Source organism: Elephas maximus, chromosome 12 (assembly GCF_024166365.1).
Source record: "Elephas maximus indicus isolate mEleMax1 chromosome 12, mEleMax1 primary haplotype, whole genome shotgun sequence".
Taxonomy (NCBI): domain Eukaryota; kingdom Metazoa; phylum Chordata; class Mammalia; order Proboscidea; family Elephantidae; genus Elephas; species Elephas maximus.
This window is the reverse complement of record NC_064830.1, coordinates 19,587,629-19,610,490: the sequence shown is the minus strand read 5'-3', so window position 1 is coordinate 19,610,490 and position 22,862 is coordinate 19,587,629. Positions and strand designations below refer to the sequence as shown.

The 22,862-nt window shown below is 42.9% G+C and overlaps 1 protein-coding gene and 1 long non-coding RNA gene across 5 annotated transcripts in view; one reads left to right on the top strand and one right to left on the bottom strand.

Moving 5' to 3' along the window:
- Positions 1-6,506: 6,506 nt before the first annotated feature.
- Positions 6,507-22,260, bottom strand: LOC126086800 (uncharacterized). Of its 4 annotated transcripts, XR_007519591.1 has the most exons (6): positions 21,932-22,260; positions 21,676-21,798; positions 20,978-21,062; positions 16,903-17,007; positions 10,305-10,416; positions 6,507-6,730 (listed from the first exon to the last, which is right to left on the bottom strand). It is a non-coding gene; the product is annotated as an uncharacterized LOC126086800 (long non-coding RNA). The 4 variants fall into 4 exon arrangements; XR_007519589.1 differs by lacking the exon at positions 10,305-10,416; XR_007519590.1 differs by lacking the exon at positions 6,507-6,730 and having other exon boundaries at positions 6,834-10,416.
- The window catches only part of CYS1 (cystin 1), a 33,478-nt gene continuing 32,762 nt past the window's right edge, over positions 22,147-22,862 (top strand). The window contains exon 1 of the mRNA XM_049903485.1: positions 22,147-22,204. Within this exon, the coding sequence (XP_049759442.1) occupies positions 22,177-22,204 (28 nt within the window). The 5' untranslated portion in view covers positions 22,147-22,176. The remainder of the gene's footprint in view (positions 22,205-22,862) is intronic.

Sequence of the window (22,862 nt, the reverse complement as noted above, 5' to 3'; positions counted from 1 at the left end):
AACCCAGTCTTTTTTCAGGAGGGTGTTGTTCATTTTCCAAGTATTTGATTTCTTTTCCCTAGTTTTTCTGTTATTGATCTCTAGTTTTATTGCCTTGTGGTCTGAGAAGATGCTTTGTAATATTTCGATGTTTTGGACTCTGCAAAGGTTTGTTTTATGACCTAATATGTGCTCTATTCTAGAGAATGTTCCATGTGCGCTAGAAAAAAAAGTGTATTTTGCAGCAGTTGGGTGGAGAGTTCTGTATAAGTCAATGAGGTCAAGTTGGTTGATTGTTGTAATTAGATCTTCCGTGTCTCTGTTGAGCTTCTTACTGGATGTCCTGTCCTTCTCCGAAAGTGGTGTGTTGAAGTCTCCTACTATAATTGTGGAGGTGTCTATCTCGCTTTTCAATTCTGTTAAAATTTGATTTATGTATCTTGCAGCCCTGTCATTGGGTGCATAAATATTTAATATGGTTATGTCTTCCTGATCAATTGTCCCTTTTATCCTTATATAGTGTCCTTCTTTATCCTTTGTGGTGGATTTAAGTCTAAAGTCTATTTTGTCAGAAATTAATATTGCTACTCCTCTTCTTTTTTGCTTATTGTTTGCTTGATATACTTTTTTCCATCCTTTGAGTTTTAGTTTGTTTGTGTCTCTAAGTCTAAGGTGTGTCTCTTGTAGGCAGCATATAGAAGGATCGTGTTTCTTTATCCAGTCTGTGACTCTCTGTCTCTTTATTGGTGCATTTAGTCCATTTACATTCAAGGTAATTATAGATAAATAAGTTTTTAGTGCTGTCATTTTGATGCCTTTTTATGTGTGTTGTTGACAGTTTCATTTTTCCACATACTTTTTTGTGCTGAGGCGTTTTTCTTAGTAAATTGTGAGATCCTCATTTTCATAGTGCTTGACTTTATGTTAGTTGAGTCATTACGTTTTTCTTGGTTTTTATCTTGAGTTATAGAGTTGTTATACCTTTTTGTGGTTACCTTATTATTTACCCCTATTTTTCTAAGTAAAAACCTAACTTGTATTGTTCTATATCGCCTTGTATCACTCTCCATATGGCAGTTCAATGCCTCTTGTATTTAGTCCCTCTTTTTGATTATTGTGATCTTTTACCTATTGACTTCCATGATTCCCTGTTATGTGTATTTATTTTTTTTAATTAATCTTAATTTGTTTGTTTTTGTGATTTCCCTATTTGAGTTGATATCAGGACGTTCTGTTTTGTGACCTTGTGTTGTGCTGATATCTGATATTATTGGTTCTCTGACCAAACAATATCCTTTAGTATTTCTTATAGCTTTGGTTTGGTTTTTGAAAATTCTCTAAACTTGTGTTTGTCTGTAAATATCTTAATTTCGCCTTCATATTTCAGAGAGAGTTTTGCTGGATATATGATCCTTGGCTGGCAGTTTTTCTCCTTCAGTGTTTTGTATATGTCGTCCCATTCCCTTCTTGCCTGCATGGTTTCTGCTGAGTAGTCAGAACATATTCTTACTGATTCTCCCTTGAAGGAAACCTTTCTTTTCTCCTTGGCTGCTTTTAAAATTTTCTGTTTATCTTTGGTTTTGGTGAGTTTGATGATAATATGTCTTGGTGTTTTTCTTTTTGGATCAATCTTAAATGGGGTTCGATGAGCATCTTGGATAGATATCCTTTCGTCTTTCATGATGTCAGGGAAGTTTTCTGTCAGGAGTTCTTCAACTATTTTCTCTGTGTTTTCTGTCCCCCCTCCCTGTTCTGGGATTCCAATCACCCGCAGGTTATCCTTCTTGATAGAGTCCCACATAATTCTTAGGGTTTCTTCATTTTTTTTAATTCTTTTATCTGATTTTTTTTCAGCTATGTTGGTATCGATTCCCTGGTCCTCCAGATGTCCCAGTCTGCATTCTAATTGCTCGAGTCTGCTCCTCTGACTTCCTAGTGCGTTGTCTAATTCTGTTATTTTATTGTTAATCTTTTGGATTTCTACATGTTGTCTCTCTATGGATTCTTGCAACTTATTAATTTTTCCAGTATGTTCTTGAATAATCTTTTTGAGTTCTTCAACAGTTTTATCAGTGTGTTCCTTGGCTTTTTCTGCAGTTATCCTAATTTCATTTGTGATATCATTAAGCATTCTGTAAATTAGTTTTTTATATTCTGTATCTGATAATTCCAAGATTGTATCTTCATTTGGGAAAGATTTTGATTCTTTTGTTTAGGGGGTTGGAGAAGCTGGCATGGTCTGCTTCTTTAAGTGGTTTGATATGGATTGTTGTCTCCGAGCCATCAATGGGAAACTAGTTTTTCCAGAAAATCCGCTGCGTCCAGTCCAAATCCCTGCGGGACGGTTTCCTGGCTCGGACGCTGCTCTTTCTGCTCCAAGACCAGTCACTGCCTCCCGGGGACTTCTCCTACCGGCTGTGTCCCACGCCGCCCGCCCGTGGAACCGGCTAGTCCCCCTCCCGGGGTTAGTTCAGGGGGGTGGAGCCGCTCTCTGTGGTTGTGCCGTACCTGACTGGTACGCTGGCTCCAGGCTCTGGAAACAATCGCTGCTTCCCCGTATTAGTTCGTTCTCCGTCTCTAAATCTGTGTTTGTTGTTCAGGGTTCGTAGATTGTTATGTATGTGATCGATTCACTTGTTTTTCCGTGTCTTTGTTGTAAGAGGGATCCGAGGTAGCGTCTGCCTAGTCCGCCATCTTGGCTCCGCCCACATTGATTGATTTTTGAATGCTAAATCAATTTTACATTCCTGAAACAAACCCAACTTTTTTTAGATTGCTGGGTTTGGGCAGCTAATATTTTGTATAGGAGTTCTGCATTATTCATGACAGAGTTTGCCCTAAATTTTTCGTTTTTTTTGATGTCCTTGTTTTGATATTAAGGTTATACAAGCCTCATACAGTGAGTTGGAAAGTGTTCCCACTTTTTCTATTCTCATGAGTTGTTTATATAAAATCATTATTTCTTGCATATATGTTTGAGAGAATTCACTGGGAAAGCCATCTGGGCTTAGAGTTTCCATTGTGAGGTTTAAGTTATTGATTAAATTTCTTTAAAAGATTTTAGACTATTCAGGTTTTTTGTTAGGTTGTGTTTTTCTAGGAATTTGTTTATGTCATATAAATTCTCAACTTTTTTGGCATAAAATTGGCTCATAATATCCTGATATTGGTAAATTTCTTTTTTTCTCTAGTCATTTTTCCAGTTACTATCAGTTTTACAAATCTTTTCAAAACAACCAAATCTTCACTGCATTGATTGTATTGTATATTTATTTTCTATTTCATTAAATTTTGCTCTTTATTATTTTCTTCTACTTTCTTTGGGTTTAATTTGCTGATACTTATGTCATCAGCTTTTAGCCTTTTTTTCTCTTCTGGTATACACATTTAAAGCTATAAATTTCTCTTTAAGCATGTCTTTTTTTTTTTTTTTTAGCTGCATCCCAAAGGAAAATATATTTTTATTTTCATTCAGTTCAAAACCTTTTCTAATTTCCATTGTGATTTTATTTTCTTTGTCTAATGAATTATTTGGAAATGTGTATGGTTTCCAGAAATTTGGGGGATTTTGTAGCTTTCTCTTTGTTATGAACTTCTAGTTTAATTCTACTATGGGCAGAGAACATTTTCAGTATGATTTTAACTCTTCGAAATTAGTTGGTATTTGTTTCATGATCCAGCACATTGTCAATTTTGGTAAATGTTCCTTATAAAGTTCAAAAAAAAACATACAATTTGTGCTTGCAAGGTTCAGTATTCTGTATGTGTCAATTAGGGTAGTTTGTCAATGGTGTTGTTCAAATCACCTATGTTCCTATGGATACTTTTGTCTGTTCTGTCAGCTGCTGAGAGACGTGGACTGGACTCTCCCAGTATGATTGTGGATTTATCTATTTCTTCTTTTAGTCTACCATTTTTTTGCTTCACAGATTTTAAGGCTACATTGAAATGCACCCAGATTTAGAATTATATCTTCCTGGTGGGCTGACCCTTTTATTATTGAGAAATATCTCTCTTTAACTCTACTATTGCTTTTTGTCTTAGTCTTGTCTGAGAATAATAAAGCTATACCAGCTTTCTTTGGTGTTTACATGATATCTATTTTTAAAGTTTTTCTGGGGTTCTTATATTTAAACAGACTTGGTGATCTTTGTGTCTTAACTGAAGTGTTTAATCCATCTATATCAAATGTAATTACTGATATATTTGGTTTTTATCTACAATATTAGTATTTGTCTTCTATTTTGCTATTTGCTTTATGTTTTCTCTCCTTTCTAGTATTCTTCTGGATTAATAAAAATTATTACTCTGCTTTTTCTTATATTCTTAGTTATACATTCTAACTTGTTGTTAGTTGCCATGAGTCGATTCCGACTCATGGCGACCCTGTGTGTTGCAGAGTATAGCTACTACATAGGGGTTTTTTTGGCTGTAATCTTTAGCAGAAACAGATTGCCAGGCCTTTCTTCTGTGGTACCACTGAGTGGGTTTGAGCTGCCAACCTTTAGGTTAAAAATCGATCGCAAAACATTTGTGCCACCTAGGGACCTTATTCTAGGGTAGGAGCCCTAGTCATTCAGATTCTTTTAATCGAATTAGGAATTGACGTGATTCATAACTGGGCTTCCGTTCTTGTTAAGGCTAGTCCATTTCTACTCATCCTTATTCCTATAACAGAGTCTTCCAGGATTCCAACCCAAGCCTGGGGGGTTGGAAAGTGCCAGACTCATTTTTTTGGATTTCTAGCCTTTCTTCTACTCCCAGATGTTGGCTCCATTATTTTTTTCACTGTCTGGGTAGCTCCCCAATGCCTTCAGTTTTTTTTTTTTTAATTTTTGCAGTAAATTTACATACAGCACAATGCAGAAATCTTAAGTTTATAGCTTAATGAGTTTTGATAAATGTATATAACGGACCTATGCAACTACCACCATATGTTGATTCTAACCAAGATATAGAATATTTCCATCACCCCCCAAAAATCCCTGTGCCCTTCCCATTCAGTACCTACCCACACATCCCACCTCCCACAGCCAATGATTTCTTTCATTGTAATTTCACTTGTTCTAGAAGTGCATGTAAATGGAATCATCAGTACATACATACTCTTGTTTTTGAGACATTGATGTATAACAGTAGTTTTCCTTTTTGTTACTGTGAAGCACCTTGAACATATCCTATGTTACTGGAATTTAGGGTTTCTCTTCCGTTAATTACTTTTTCATAACCTTTGCCTACTTTCTTTTAAATTGATTTGTAGAATTTCTTCATATTATCTGGATTAGTCGATTCCGACTCATAGCGACCCTATAAAAGAGAATAATAAATAGGGAGAAAATATTTGTAACATATACATTTATACTAGGTATTAGAATCCATCCACGATGTTGGGATCCATGGTGATGCTGGATTCTAATACCTAGTATAAATGTATATGTTACAAATATTTTCTCCTTATTTATTATTCTGTTTTATTTTTGTTAAACTTATTCTTGAGCCTTTGAGAGTTTTTTTGTTATCACAAATCAGACCTTATTTTTCCTATAATATTTTTGAATTGGTTATTGCAGATGGTTCACAATTCTGTTAATTTTTTCAGTTACCTCACCTCATCAAGCCTCGGTTCCTTAATATGTAAAAGGGGTATTAATACTTCAGTAGGCTATCATGAGGCTTAAGTGAGGTAATTTATGACAGACACGTAGCACGGCATCTGGTACATTGTAATCCCTACAATGGTACCTACTATAATTAGCTACCAGGGTTTTTGCCCCGGAGTTTTCCAAAGGCCTCACCTTTGCCCACCATTCAACAGGACCACTGGGATGGCCTGATGAGACCCAGGGGAGATGCGGCTGTGTTTCCTGATGGTGCCTGATAGGCAGGCCTGAGAGGCTTGGCGTCATCACTGAGGACAGCAGTGTGGGAGAGATTAGTGAGGTTTAGAGAGTGGAACTTGCTGATACATACATTTCAAAACCCTGAAGAATCACACTTAGAGTGGGTTGACATAACCCAAAGTGGCAAGACAGCTTTCTGAGACACAGAGGGGCAGAACGGTAGAAGAGAATGAGCATGGGCTAGGAGCCAGGAAGCCTGGATTCCAGACTCAGCTCTGGTTCCTACGCGCCTTGGCTTCACCTTTCTCACCTCACTCAAAGCAGAAGCCCAAGTTCTTGAAAGGTGCACAGGGCTCTATACGATCTGTGCTCCCTTTCCTGTCTGGCCTCGTCTCCCAGTATCCCCCTCTTGCCCACCCCACTCCAGCTACAATGGCCTCCTTGCTGGGCCTGGGACCTGCCAGACACTCTACCACTTCAGGGTCTCTGTCCTTGCTGTCCCCTCTGCCTATAGTGCTCGTTCCTTCCCCTCCTCGAAGTCTCTGCCCGAATGTCACTTTCTCAGTAGGTCTTCCCTGACCACCCTACTTAAAATGGCAATATCAGCACCCACCCTGGGTACTTCCCACCCACCTCCCCTTCTTTAGTATTTCTATTTAATCATCTTCGAATCTACCGTATCATTTACTTCTTCACTTTCTGTACGTTTCTTGTTTTCCTCACTAGAATGTAAGGTAGGTATTTTTGTCTGTTTTGTTCATTTCTGTATGCTCAGCATTTAGAAAAATGCCTGGCATCTAGTAGGCACTCAGTTTATTTGTTAGTTGAGCCTTTAGCACTATGCAAGGAATAGTAGGGAAAGCAGGAAAAATGGAAGACATAGTCCTTGTTCACAGGGAGTTTGCAGTTATCTGGAAAGACAAAAATAATACATATGAAACAATTAGTACCATAGAGAAGTTTAGAATTCTTAAAATTTTAAATTAAATTTTTATCTATTTTTCCCCTTATAAAACTAGTGCATACTCATTGTAGAGACTGAGGAAAAAAGAGAGAAACAGAACAAAATCATTCCTTTTCTTATCAATCAGGAATAACCACTGGTAATGTTTAGATTTATGTCTTTATTTTTAAATGTTTTTAATGAACACATCCATTGTTTTTGCTTGCCCTGCATGCACTCCCCCACCTGTAGTTAGCAACTCACCAAATTTCCTTTGGGGAACCACCTTCCCCCATTTTCAGTCTATAAGATATATAAGAGGGCCAATTCCTCACCCCTCTGCCCCCCTTCCCCATAAACACACCTGTCCTCCTTGCCTCCAAAGGTCCAGGGGAGGGACTTGACCCAGGCATTTTCTAGTCTCTTGACCCAGTAGGAAAGCGCAACTGACTCAAGCCATATTAACCAGTTAATCAATTTTTGTTGAATCGATTCTGACTCAAGATGACCCCATGTGTGTTAGAGTACAACTGTGCTCCATAACGTTTTTAATAGCTGATTTTTTGGAAGTAGATTACCAGGCTTTTCTTCTGAGGTGCCTCTGAGTAGACGCGAACCTCCAACCTTTCAGTTAGCCATCAAGCACAATTTGCACTACCCAGGACCTCCTAAGCTATTCTAAGGAAGCTCAATTGCAGGCAGAACCGATGCCTGGGTTTGAACTGCCAACCTTTTGGTTAGTGCCGCCAGGACTCCTTTACAATAATCTTACAGGACCAATATTAGAAAAATTATTTCCTCCAACTAGGCCAGGTACAGATTGTGAATGATCTATCAGTTGAACCATGATCAGGGCATGGGATCTAGTTTTTTCTCTCCAGGTGATTCAAACCTGACATGGGGTCTATTTGACGGACACTTAAATTTCCCTTGTTAGATCTGTAAGATTGTTTCAGCTTACACCTTTATTACAGACTTCGTCTTTTCCGACTGGCTTTATTTTGGCCCTTATTAATCATCAGTTGGAACCCTGGTGGCACAGTGATTAAGAGCTACGGCTGCTAACCAAAAGGTCAGTAGTTCAAATCCATCGGCTGCTCCTTGGAAACCCTATGGGGCAGTTCTACTCTGTCTTATAGGGTCCCTATGAGTCAAACTCGGCTCGAATGCAATGGGCTGATCATCAATCATCCTGTCATTGCGATACCACGGCCTGGTCTGTTAATGCTACTTGGAACTTACCTGTCTCATTAACACCTTATTTAAGTAGTAGGATCACTGGTCTGTTAGCTCTGCTGAGAGCTTTTCTGTCTCATGATTTAAGTTGTAGTATCAACTAGAGGTTTCATGTCCTAGGAGATAAGGTCTCGGGCAGGGAAAGTGAACTCTGCTTTATAAGACATTTAGCTAATCCGCCATCATGAAACATGGACTGCTTTGTACTCAGTCATTGTACGTGACCGCTACCATCGATAACTCATTGGATCCCCTCCCTTTTAAGCAGGGCACACTCTCTCTCCAGTTTGCCATAGGCCCCACACATCCTAGGCTTTTGATCCCTGGTTAAAGAGTCATCCAGAGGTCAACCTCCAATCAATCATGAACTCTTGCTAATTTTACGGGAATCTCTCCCTGTCTTTTCATCCCTGGTACCCTCCCCTGGTTCAAGCCTTGGAACACTGCAGTAGCTTCCTAAATGTTTCCCTGAGTCCAGCCTTGCCACTCTCCACTCCATTTGCCCCACAGAAACCATAATGGTCCATCGAAACAAAAACCCCTCCCAATCATTCCTCTGCTTAAAATCCTGCCACACATCCCATGGGCTACAGTGGGTTTACCGGGGGTTTACCGTGGCACATGAGCCCTCCACAGCCTGTCCCCAGCCTGTCCCTGCAGCCTCAGCTCCTGCCACCTGTATGCTCTGCACTTTCTGTCCAACAACAGGGACCTGTTCATGGTTGTCCTTGGTTTAGCACGCAGTTCTGGCCTAGAAGCTCTTCTCCTCTGCCCCATCAATTCTCTTACTCGTTCTTGAGCACGGAGCTCAGGCATCGTCTAGGGAGCCACCTCTTATTCTCCTCTTGCCCTGTAGTAGGCTGTTGTCAGTTTTTGGCTACCCTAGCATCTAAACATGACCCTGCCTCTGACTTCAGAGACCCCTGGAGAGCAGCAGTCTCATACCAGCATGTGACCTAGGCTTTGCAAAATGGGTGCTCTTGCCTGGTATTTTGCCTCTTAAGGGAGAGATCCCAGGCTCTGAGGAGCCAGAAATATTCTCAGCAGTGTGATGAGTGTCCAGTGGCAGCAATGTCAGTGGTGGGTCCTGAGCAGACAGTTCCAAGGCATGACGTTGGTTGCACTCTTGGATGCCCAGCCTGCCTTAGCCCCTGCTTATTTTCTGAGCCAGCTTCTCCAATTTTCCCATCAACTCTGTGAGCTACCTGATCTCCATCCCATGAATTATTTTTCTGCTTAAATAAGTCAGTATCAGAGCCCTGATTGGTGCCCACCAGAGCAAGCCACCCCTTCTCCTCCATGATGCTCCCAGGGGATTCATGGCATTCCAACCCTCCATTTATGGTATGCCTCCTCCTGCAGGCCCTGAGATCACTGGATATTATTGGCCTCTGTCTCCTCAGATGCTCAATGTTTGATAGTTGAGTTAGTTAGCTAAGTTAGTTAGTTCTATAGTCTTTGCCACCTGTGACATGACAATTCCAAGCCAGTGCCCTTATCTCCTGTTGGTTTTCTCTCAGTTTCGATAATGCAAGCACTTCTGACCTCCTCCATTAGTGCAGCTCAGCTCTTTCTTCCTTCAGACCTTTTGTTCAAAGAATTCCAAATATAATGTCATCGTCTGAGTGCCTCAGACTAGGTCATCAGTCTCCTAGCAATGAGCAAGAACAATAGTTTTCGCTTCAGTCCTTGGGCTACACCTCAGATCTTAGGAGGCAATGCCATTTAAGAACCAAATGTATTTTTTTTTGCCTTTGGGCCCCTGGCTTTTGGGTTGCTTTTTCTGTGTATATTTGGGGTGGCTTGTTTTGAGCGTTCTGTCAAAGGAAATAAATGAATCAGTCTCCCTCTGGTTGTACCGCTAATTGCATGTAGTGATTCCAATGCCTGAGATTCCTAGGTGACAAAGGAAAAAGAGAACACCCACTAACAGCAATTCAGAACATCCTGTCCTATTTTCAGGGGACCCTTTGATCATCATCTTTAGCTCCCCAAATGTAGGGCCAAGACCCATGAACAGAATTCACTTTGAAAAACTGCCCTTGAGCCTTGTAGAGATTGGCTCTTAGGGGTGGCCTGCATTTACCCAGGGCTGATTTTCCAAAGCACCAAGGACAGCTGCCATCCTGGCTGACTATGCTGGGCCCCGGGAGGTCACCTGGACTCTCTGCCCTCCCCCTCCAACACTCCTTGCTGAGAGATGCTTCTTGAAAAAGGAGTCTGGGAAATGTTACTCATCTCCCTCCTGGAGGTCACATGAGCATAGTGACGGCCCTGAGAAGTCCCACAGAAAGAAACCCATTTACCTTCATTCATTTGCCTTAGACTAAAATTGAGTCAGGCAGCCTGTACCTTGGCCCTTTTTCTGGGCTTCTGAGTCCACCACCTGGACTCTGTCCTCTGTATCTTCCTCTCCAGCTGTGAGAGCAGGTATGGGAAAGAAGGTCAAGAAAAAAGCACTTATCCCCTGTAAACCTTCTCTACCAAGACTCCAAGACCCCGCTCCATTCTTGTGGACTTTCTGGGCAGAGGGAAAAGCCATTCAAGGCCATCTTATTTTTTTCAAGCTTCATGGATTCATTAAAAGAGTAGAAACCATTTGAGCCAAAACACACGTGTATGTATATGTATATATACAAGCACCCACACACATATATATATTCATATACCCTTTATTTCACTCAAAGCCCCATCTCCCACTTGAGGCTCAGAGGAGTCCGTTGATCCTTGACTGGGGTAATGACCATGATGATAACTAACATGTATCAAGACACCATGTGTCAGACACTTGCATCGTCTTACAGTTGAGGTTGCTAACCATTCACATCCTTAAACAATTGCAGAGCACAACCCTTGGCACTTAATAGGGCTTTGCAGGTTGAATGAAACAACATGCTATGTTTTAGTCTTTGTGAGTAGACATAAAGGGCTTGTTATTCTCCATGCTTCCCACAGCCCTGAGCACAGTGCCTTGAGGACCTGGTGAATATTAAATTTAGTTAAGTGAGATTGAAGGCATAAGCCAGTGATGGTGTCAAGGGGAGTGTGTTTGTGGGTGGGGTATAGAGTCTTGAGCTTTCCTCCCTCATCTCCTTCAGTCGCCTAAACCCACCTCAAATAAGCATACATCAAATAATGTGCCTTCCAAAAAGCATTCTCAAGTCCCTGTACCCCTACACCCCTAATTTAGGTGCACATGGCTGCCCCTGAGCCCCTCCCATACAGAAGTTCTGGGGGCCCCTCTGGCCTCAGTTTGAGCTCTGATGGTTGTCTTGAAAATTGAGTTAATGGTCACTAGGGGGAGCCCTCAGCCTTTATAGTCATTAACAAGTTATTTTCCTCAGCATGGTAAACAAAACTGAAGAAAACCTCTCACGTTATTCTCTAGGAACTGTGTGTGAGGGAAAAAGTGACATGAAACATGACATAGAAAAAGAGAAGCTGGGGAAGGGAGCTCAGTCTTTACATCTGGAGGCTAAGAGCAGTGACACAGTTACTTGCTATATAGAAGATATGGGGACACATTTTTATTCCACACAGCAGGCATCAACACAGACATGTTGAGCATCAAAAAGCACATGGATTTTGGAACCAGGCAGACCTGTGGTCAATCCCTTCCTTCTCCCTTGGCTGGTCATGTGACCCTGGGCAAACCACATACTAAATCTAACAGCTAGCACACTATGAGGCGCTTTGTCCGCGAATCTCAGCCAGTCCACGCAGCAGTCCTTTGAGGAGGACAAACAGTGTGTGACACAAACCAGCTGTCTGACTCTGGGAAACCTATACTCTCTCCAGGCCTCAGTTTGCTCATCTGACAGGGTGCAGTGTAGACTGCAACATCTCTAAGTGCCTTTTGAGCTCTGGTCAACTCTGATTTTTTAATCCTACTTGTCCAGAATCAGGAGGTAAAATAAAGTTGTGCAGTGTTTAAGAAGTAAGTCCTACCTGTTACTGGTTCAGGGGCTGGCACGTAGTAGGTCTCAATAAATGCCCATCGAATTGATACCAGCCTTTAGCCGTTTATACGTTCTCTGTTCAATTACCAAACTTTTCCCCTTCAACTCCAGGGAATAGTTTTTTTCCACCAGTTCTTTGGAAGAATGTGTATTGAGTTGTAAAGAGCCACCTTTTACAAATACACTTTTAGCTAACGTTTTTTGAGTGCTAGACACTGAGCTAACTGCTTGACACACATTGCCACATTTGATTTTATTCATTTCTCACACAACACGGTGAAGTGGGTATTATTCATCCCCAACTGATGGATGAGAAAACTGAGGCGCAGTGCCTCAAATCATTTCGAAAGTGCACTTGCCACCATACCATCAAGCTAGCACTTGAGAACAGACCCCATTTCTCCACTGGCATTGGATGGACGGAGTACATGTCACCACATGTATTTCTGCTCTAGAAGAGCAAAAAGCTACAAAAGAACAATTCTGTGGACTGTTTGCCTAAGCTTGTCCCTAGAGAGAGTGAGTGGCTCTCATACACCCTTCTCTCACAGCTCTTCGTCGACTCAACAAACAGTTGCTGAGGCCCAGGCTTCCTCCTCTGGGAAGTTTCTGTGATTCCTCTAGGCAGAGATGGCCCCTCCACCTCAGTGCTTGCCCAAGGCTTTGCATGAAACCTCCCTTAGGGCTGTATCCCACTGGACTGTAATCTGCTCACATGTTTATCTCCTCAAATCAGGGTACAAACCCTTTAAAGATCAGGTCTATGTCAAATTCATCCCTATGACCGGTGCTTATCACAGCAAGGACCCCAACAAACACAGAATTGCAGATTGGATGTTTCCTATCTGGACTTTAAGCTCCATCTCTGTATCCTAAATGCACCCCCTCTCCAAGCTGAGCACAGGGCCTCGTGGTGCTCAGTCAGCGAATGTGAACTACCATGTGGGCTAATATGTTCAAGGGGGAAGATCTGGTCAAGGGAGGGTGACCTTATTCCCTCTCCCCGAAACAAGCAGCATTCTGAAGTACACAGCTACAGGCAGGAGAGTGACCCCACCACACGCTGTGTTTTGTAGTTAGGACCTTGGTAGCTAGGACTAGGACTGTCCAAGTCAGGAAGAGCATGGCGGCCCAGTTACCATAGTAACCAAGATTTACTCTAAGGGTGGCTGGTGTTCAGATCTCATTTGGACTTAGAGATGGAATAGGAAGCCTGATGTAATGAAGGTTGAGACTGTACACAAATTCAAACAAATCTCTCCTGCAGTTGACCAGTAGAGGTGGGCACGTGGGTGCCAGGTGATCAAACTGGAAGATGGCCTGTGATTATTTTAGGGGGTGGAAAATGCTGATACAGCTCTGGTCTGGGAGAGGGGCTCCTTAAAAGAACAGTGGGCTTATGCTTCATAAGCGCCACCAAAGCCATTTGTGCAACTATGCTAGTCTTCTAGCTGCAGGTGGTTCATTGGTGTGATGGGGTGCACAGCCGGCCAGGCCTCAGTGTTAGGAAGAGACTTGGGCTTAGGACAGAGACCATCCAAGGCTCCACCACTGATTGTCTGTGTGACCGTGGGCTCCTGTCTTGGAATCTCTGAGCCTCAGGGCCCTTGTCTGTCAAATAGAGAGCCACAGAACCCACCCTATGATGCTGCTGAGGATTAAGCCTTAAGACCCTCACACGGTGCCCAGAACACTTTAGGCTTTCAATAGATGATGGCTCTAAAATACTTGCCACATGAACTTGGATACATCACAGCCCTTCTTCAAGGCTGTTGTCAGAGCAGGTGTTAGCCGAGGTTCCTTCCACGCCGGCTCCCACTGGCCAATGTATCTGCTGTGCACTTGGCCTCACTGCGGCCTGACACACACTCAGCAAGCGTAATACCACACATGGTCATGTGCTCCAAGTCCGGATGGCATCAGGGCTGGGGGCAGGGAGATGGGGTGGGGAGAAGCTTTTCTTCATTTTTGCATTTCATTTCCTTCAAAACGCAGGACGCTTTGAAATAATCACACTGCTATTTTCCCCCGCTCTTCTGGATTGAATTGTGTCCCCTCAAAATGTGTGCTGGAATCCTAACCCCTATGCCCGTGGGTGTAATCCCATTTGAGAACAGGTTTTCTTTGCTACGTTAATGAGACCATATCTGTGTAGGCTGTGTCCTAAACCTCATTGCTCCTGAGTTATAAGAAGCAGCGTAGACACGAGTGAGCACAAATGGAGGAAGATAGACGCCCACGAAGATTGCCAAGGAATAAAGGAACCCCAGGTCTAGAGAGAGAACCTTCCCCAGGAGACAGTGCCCTCAATTCGGACTTCCGGCGTTTTGAACTGTGAGAAGATAAATTTCTTTTCTTTAAAGCTGCCCACTTGTCGTATTTGTTACAGCAGCACTGTAGCAGTAAGCTGACTACACATTAAAACATTTGTGAGGTCGTCACTCTGACCTCACCCTCTGCTCATACCAAACTACTTATAATTCCTGAATGTTCCGTGTTTTACACATCTCTATTCCTTTGCTTCTGCTTTCCCCTCTGCTTGGGAGGCCTTTCCTAATTCTAGTCATCTTTTCAAACCCAGCTCTGGTGTTTTCTCTGCGATCCTTAATTGGGACGTCCTGGAGTTAGTAAATCCATGTTCGTTTTCCTTCGTCTGTATTTTGTACCTGTTATTTCACATTTTTCCCTTTGTTTTAATTATTTAACATATCTGTCTCTCCCACTGGCCCCTGAGCTATTTTAAGAAAGGGATTGTGCACCATTCATTTCTATATTTCCTAGCTTGTTGACAAATATTCGTAGAGTTGAATTAAATTGAATATATCGGGGGACAGTGCATAATTGTTCAACCAGATTGAGTTTCTTTTCTGATAATTTCATTTCGGTATAAGCTAAATACGTGTTTACTTTCAGTTTAAGTAATCAAAATATATTTGGGTAAGTATTCCTGAGTGCGTTAAAAGTAACTTTTAATATATTTCTGCTGTTGACACTTGCAAAACTATGAAAATCTAAAAGATTTCCCCCTCTTATTTGTGTCTCAGTAAAAGAAAGAACAAAGGAGGGGGAAATGCTTTTAAAATTTTGACTGTAAGGAAAAAAGAAAGTGTAGAGGAATCAGAAAAATAATGGCAACTTTCAGATCTAGTTTCTGGTTCTTACAAAACAAGAAGCTTAAAAATCTAAGGAAAGCTGATTTATCTACAAGAACTTTTTTACTTTGGGTTTCACAATCCAGCAATCTCTCCTGGAGCCCCAGGAGAGAGCGCTGAGTTTAGGTATGAAAGCAAAAATAAGTTACTAAAAATCTTAGGTGGTCAATATTAACTTGCTTTTCTTTCATGAATAAACCATATCACCTGGGATTAACGGGTGAAACTCAGAGGACATCAAGTAAACTGGGGGTCAGTAAACTTTTTCTATAAAGAACCAAAAAAAAAAAAAAAAAACCCATTTACATCAAGTCACTTCTGACTCATAACGACCCTATAGGGTGGAGTAGAACTGCTCCATAGGGTTTCCAGAGCAGCTGGTGGATTCAAACTGCCAACCTTTTGGTTAGCAGCCTGAGCTCTTAACCATGGTCTGCTGTAGTAGCTGTGAAAGCAACCAGGGACATTGTTAAACAAATGGGCGTGACTGTCTTCCAATAAAACTTTATTTACAAAATCAGGCAGCAGGCCACATTTGACCTGCTGGCTATAATTTTCTGACCCCTGAAGTAAACACTCCATTTTCAGATCTAAGTATTTCTATTCTCTTAATAACACCATGTTTATATAAAAGGAAACCATGATTACCAAGTTGCCAGGTCCATGTAGCATTGTGATGTTTTATTATTTTAACATACATGATCAAATTATGAGTAAAAAAATTAACTTCTCATGGCTGGGAAGAGGTTGGATTCATGTATCTGGACAGCAGTCTCAGATCCATAAAATCTGACTCACCCTCTACATGAGCAGAGTGACCTCTTTTTATTTCCTCTGCTTTCAACAGCTTGTCTGCTTGTCATTGGTGCCCTTCTTTATCCCAGCTACCCCACTGTCTTTGAGCTCTGTCGTGCCCAGGAAAGGAGTCAGCTGAGGCTGTGTTGATTCACTATATAGATGGGTTGAGCATAAAAACTACACAAACCTTGGGCCTTCAATGTGGCAGAGAGAACACCTGGACTAGCAACTAGAAATGTTAACTTTTTAAGAGGTATAGGAAAATACGCTTACTTCTTTTATTAGAGATTTCTGGTGATTACCATGAAAGTAACTTATACCAAGAACAATTATACTCACAATTCTTAAAAAATCTTAATTTCCAAGAATATATTTAAAACTGTCTTAGTCATCTAGTCCTGTTGTAACAGAAGCACCACAAGTGGATGGCTTTAACAAACAGAAATTTATTCACTCACAGTCTAGGAAGCTAGAAGTCCAAATTCAGGGTGCCAGCTCCAGAGAAAGGCTTTCTGTCTCTGTTGGCTCTTGGGGAAGGTCCTTGTCATCAATATTCCCTGGCCTAGGAGCTTCTCAGCTCAGGGACCTCGGGTCCAAAGGATGGGTTCTTCTCCCGGTGCTGCTTTCTTGGTGGTATGAGGTCCCCCTGTCTCCCTGCTCCCTTCTCTATGTCAGATGACAAACTGGTAGACAATCACACAATACTGGGAACCGTGGCCTAGTAAAGTTGAGACACATTTTTGGGGGACACAATTCAATCCATAACACTAACCTTACTATCAAATTTTTGTTTAAAACCCGCAGTGACACAGAGTAGGGTGATCTTTGAAAACTGAAAATCTGACTATATTATTTTCCATTGGCTCTGTTTGGTTCACAAAATCAAGTGCAAATTTCTTGACTATGATGTATTAGTGAGGACTGGCTAGATTATATCACAGCAAGAAACGGCTTCCAATAGTAGTGGCTTATAACAACAAAGGTTTAGTTCTTACCTAGGTTACATGTCTATCAGCAGTTGGCTAGGGGTTCTGCTCCATGACACCCTCATCTAGGGCCCTGGATGGTGGAGCTGCCACCATGTCAAATTTTGTTGGTCACTGTGGCAGAGAGAAAAGAGAATTTGGGATCTTTCACGAGCAATTATTTGTCCTGGTCCAGAAATGATCCACATCACTTTTGCTCACAATTCATTGGCCACCCAACAACCATGGGGGTCAGAAAGTGCATTCCATCATGTATCTAGAAGGAAATGTTTAGAGAACAGCACTAATGACTATTGGACACAGCATTCTAGATCCATCATGTTTCTCCAGCTTCACTTCCCATCTATCACAAGAACGGTTTATATGAACGTTACCAGGAACGTGTGCTTGAGCCTCTGTGTGTATGTTTTCGTGTGTGTTTGTAATGAGTATGAAGGTACCTGGCAAGAGAGGATAAAAGGCTGGCTTAAAATGCGGCCGTTACCCTAATCCCTGAACTATGCAAAGTTCTGGTTTAATAGTGTTAGAGGAACTACTAGGGCCTGATCTAGCCCGTACAGCACCTGCCTCTGGGGAGGATGCAGCCTTGTCCCATGGGAAATGGCTTGGTGGATGGAGCATGGCCAAATTTCAGCTCTACTTGCCCCTTTGGTCAGTGTGATGACTTGGCTAGGCCATGATTCACAGTGGTTTGGCAGACATTATGTAATTAACATTTTGTGATCTGACGTAAGCAATTAGTTGGGAGTTTCCTTGGGGTGTGGCCTGCATCCAACATACATGGATGTTCTGGCAAAGCTCACACTCTCTCTTGATCTTGTATTCATCTCATCATCCTCTGACCTCCCGTTCTTGGGGCATGAGAAACCTTCAGCCTGCCACCCGACCTGCAGATTTTGGGTTCGTCAGCCCCTACAACCACCATGAGTCAGGATAAGCCTCCAGCCTGCTGACTGATCCATGGATTTGGGACTTGACAGCCTCCACAACTGCATGGGCCATATCCTTTAAATAAATCTCTCTATATATTTATATATGCACTTCACTGGTTCTGCCTCTCTAGAGAACCCAGCCTAAGACAGTCAGGCACTCTTGTGCAGTCAACAACCTGCATGATTCTACATGTAGGATAACTAAATCATCTGGTTCAAAGTCCTGCAACCTAGAAATACCCTCAGTCCCAGGCAAGTAGGAATGGTTTATCACCCTACCTAGATGGTGGCCCTGGGTACTGAGGTAATAGTTTCTAATACTCAGAGCTCAGCTTGTCTATATTGTTAGGTTTCCCATCTATTTGGTTATAGCTAGCATAATAAAAAAGACCACGGGGACCAGACAGACTTGGTTTCAAATCCCAGCTGTGCCACTTATTAGTCTGAGACCTTAGGCAAGTTCTCCACTCTTCTGAGCCTGTTTTACCATCCATAAAATGGAGGAAGATAATATCTACTTTACAAGTTTGTTGTGAGGCTAGGTTTGTAAAGGGACCAATACAGTGCCTGGCACTGATGTAGCCTCTCTGGAAATGTTAGCTAAGCCCTTGTCTTAGGCTGGGTTCTCTAGAGAAGCAAAACCAGTAAAGCATATAATATATATATAGAGAGAGATTTGTATCAAGGACCTGGCTTACACAATTGTAGAGGATGGAACCTCCCAAGTCCATGGATCAGGATAGAGCTTTCTCTTGATTCACATAGCCACAGGCGCTGGCAAACCCAAGATCGGTGGGTTGGAGAGCAGGGCTCCCGCTCTCAGACTGTGAAGATCCACGGATCCCAAGATCTGCAGATGAGCTGATAGCTCAAGTCCCAAGCGCCGGAGGTCAGATGAACAGGAGGCTGCCGCAGGATCCAGAGTGAGCAAAAATGCCAGAATGTCTACTTATATAGGATGCAGGCCACACCCCCAAGGAAATTTCTCTTGAACTGATTGGCTACTCACAGCAGATTCAATCATGGGAGTGATCACACATAAACACTGAGAATCATTGCCCAGGCAAGTTGACACACGGTCTTAACCATCACGCCCCTGGTTGATCGCTTAATGAAGAAAAGCTGCATTCCAGGGAACAGATGATCATTCCAGTCCCTTGTACAAATAGTGCACACACATTAATCAGTAATCCCTTGGAGCAGGCTGGGGCCTCAACTCCACTTAACAAGTTAAAGAGCTACAAATTAAAAAGCCAAGAGGCCCTTTCAATGTTTAACCTGAACTTTAACTGGAGACCTATACTATTTTTTTTTTTCCCTCACACCTGCTGACTGAGTCCCAGAGCCTCTTCTGTCATGAAGATGGACTCCCATTCCCCCTTCAGTCCCTGATATCATATTGTAAGCTGCAATTTCTCTGTCTGTTTCATCTGGCAATCTCTCTCCTATCAGCTTTCCAGCCTTCAGAGATGTGTTGAAACCTCTCATTTGTGATTTTCCCTTGCCCTCACAACTCTTTCCCTCATCCCCTTTTCTTTTCTGAATTTCCTTTTTTTAACTTCAATGTCTTAATTTCAGCTGGGTCTCACGTAATAAGAGAAGTGAACTTTGTGCCTGATCTACCATTTGGAACCAGAAATTCTTAGATGTTTCTTTTAACAATGAAAACTGGTCAAGCAGATGGCAAAGCCTGCCTGTCACATTCTGGTTTCTGCGTTTTGCTTAAACTGGGTATGTCATTCTTGTTTTATTGCATGTATCAGACATTTTTACAATGTGATGGAATTTATCCTAGTTAATAGTGAGCCAAATCAACCATGATGTAGACATGACAACATTGAGGACTTAAGATATTTATGAGCAAACATTACAAAGCAGTTGTCTAACTTATTAATTGTCCTTAACAAATAACGTTAACTCTTCCTTACATTTTTTTTCTTCTTCTCAGTGGTAAAACCGTGAAACCAAATGCAAAAGCTTGGACACTTTGCAAGAATAGCAGTTCCATGGAATACTGCTGTCTAATTGTTTCAGCTCTAACTAGCAGCACTGTGGCTGTCTCAAGTTATTGAGAAATACGGGTTGTATATGTTTCAAATATCATTTCATCTGTCACCTGAATATAAACAATCTTTCTGCATGTTAATAATAACGAGCACCTACATATTTCTCTTCTATGAAACAGCCAGTGGTGTGCCATGAATGGTGGAAAACTAAAGGTGATCTGAGGAAGGAGAGTATATCTAAAAGGTCCTTGAAGAAGGGAGCACTTGAATGGGTCTTTGGAAAGGTGGGTGGACTTGGGCAACCCACTGTAATGGGGAGTGGTCCACTGGGCCTTGCTAAGGGGAAAGCTGCTTCCATCTCCAGATACCAGACTAGTCCTGTTGCTAAGCGAAACATCATTCGGGTACATGGTTCCTCCTGAAAGTAACAAGGACTTCAGTTTATTTATTTGAAAGGAAGTTCTCATTTTCCAGGTGGTAAACAGATAGCTCCCAAGTTGGGCCTCATCTTCCACCCGTCATCCCCAGCAACCGCCATCAAAACCACCACGTAAAGGAGTTCTTTAGCTGTAGAGATGTGGCTGCCAGGGTATTAAGGATTAGATCCCTTTTTCAATTTCCCAATATTCCTGGAACTTTGATAACCCTCTGGGACAAAGAGATTCTTGTTCATTTCTAGAGATGGTCTTAGGGAGCATTAGCCATGTGGGAAAACTTTAGGTGGTTTGCTTACTGTGAGAAGCTTCTAATAAAATAATCTGGGGTTTTGGCATATTTGATAAAAGCCAGGTCTACAAATGTAGCTGATTTTAAATTTACTTTCAGAGTGGAAGGAACACAGGCTCTGGCATTACTCTCACTAAAAAAGAGAAAACTAGACAAGTCTGGGGAAACAGAATTGGAATCAGGTGTGGCCAGAAGATATTGGGTGCCCAGCAAAGTGAACACAGGGAGCTGTGAATATATTTAAACTGAATCACATGACTACTTAGGCAGAAGTAAAACATGTTTTCCTTTAAACCATTAAACTTAGTTGAACTTAGTTCAAGAGAAATCTCCTTTTTCCTCTGAATGGTTTTTTTTTTTTTTTTTTTGAGGTTTAAAGAATTTCAAGATGAGATTTGTTTACTTAAAAAGAAAACGTACCTCAATAGCTTCCAAACAAGACACATCTGTGGACTTGGAACACCCCAATGACATCAAATAACATATTTGGCCTCATCTCCTACATCTGGATGGTTAAGGCAGCGTAACAAAAAGAGAAAAAGAAAAAAAAAAGGAGTGGGGGGAATTATAAACATTTTATTCTCTCAATGATGAAACACAAATGTATCTCAATCCCATTTATTCCATTTTCTTCGGCATAAAAATTTTAATGCCAATTCCTAAAGTGATAAAATAGTAAAATTTCAATTCTATAAGTTAGCCAAAATTTCATTTTCACAATTATTCTGCAGTCCAATCTGGATCAGGATTAATGTCCAGTGAAGTAAGGTACACACCAGATATTTGAATTGCTCTCTCTTGGAAAGACTGGATTTTAAAGGAAGTGGGGAACGGGGAGGAGGAAATCAAGTCTAATTCAAATACAAGCACAACCAACAATAAGGATTTTTAGGTTTGGATCACACAGCTTTGTAGCGTTTCCTACTCTTATTTCGGGATTAGTTCAATTAAAAATAAGAGTTTCTCTTTTTTTTTTTTTTTTAAATAGCCAGCCACCAAGAGCTAGAATTATGATCAATACCTATTGGTATTTCCTTTCACTTTTTTTTTTTTTCTGGCTTTCTCTTTTTCCCCTCTTCCCCTCCTTCGTGGCCCTCCCCCGACCCCCCAAAGATTACGATTTGGTTTTTGGTGAGGCTCAGCTTTTAGGGGAAAACTGGGTTTCCTCGAAGAAAGCCTGGAAGGGATGCCTCCAAGCCCGGAAGAATGGCACCCTCGTTTCCTTCTGTCCCGTCTTTGGACTGTGAGGGAGAGAAAGGGGGGCAGAAATTATTTTACTCAGTCCTCAAAGGTATTTTTACTGCCCACCACCCCTTTCCCCGAGTTTAACATCTGAAGAATGTGAGGCTCAGAGAAACTAAGTAACTAGCCTACCGTCCTCTAGGCTCCAATAGGGCAAGACGGTGAGTCACCTCCATACTCTCATCACCTCACACAGCCCTGGCACACAGGCCTGTCTGTGTCTGGCTTGGGAATGTTTTTCATTAATGAACAAAAACCCCAGCCGGGTTCGCTCCAAGGACTGTCGAATCCCAGAGTATTATCGGTCCTTTCAGAAAGCGGGACCAGGACCGACGGGAGGGCCGGAGAGCAAGAGCGGGACGGGAAAACGGCCGCGGATGGGAGTAGGAGAGACGAGGAGAGCGAGTGAGGAATGAGAGGGTCCCGGAGCTGCAGCCGAAGGGAGGTCGCCCACCGTCCCCGCTCCGTCCCCGGGATGCCCCCGCCTCCGTCCCCCCCGACGAGCCCCCTTTCCCGCTCTCCTGGGTCTCCCTACCGCCCTCCTCCCCTCCCCGCTCCGTCCCCGGGACGACCCCTATCCCCCTTCCCCGCGCCCGGGGTCTCGCTCCTGCCCTCCCCGCCCCTCCCCCGTCCCCAGGTCCTGACTCTCGTCTTCCCCCCACTCGGTCCCGGGGACGCGCCCCGCTTCGCTTCGTACCCCGCCTCTCCGCCCTCCTCCTCCCTCCCACGTCCACCCACCCCCCCCAACGCGCCCCCAGGTCTCGCTCCTGCCCTCCTCGCCCCTCCCCCGTCCCCAGGTCCTGACTCCCGTCTTCCCCTCCGCCCTCTTCCCCCCTCGACTCGGTCCCGGGGGCGCGCCCCCCTTCGCTTCATACCCCGCCTCTCCGCCCTCCTCCGCCCTCTCACGTCCACCCGCCCCCCAACGCTCCCCCGGGTCTCGACTGCCGCCCTCCGACCTCGCCCTCCTCCCCGCCCCGCTTCCCCCCTCCCCCCTCCCCTTTCCCTCCCTTTCCCCTCCCTCCGCTCGGTCGCGGGGACGCGCCCCCGTTCGCCTCTTCCCCCC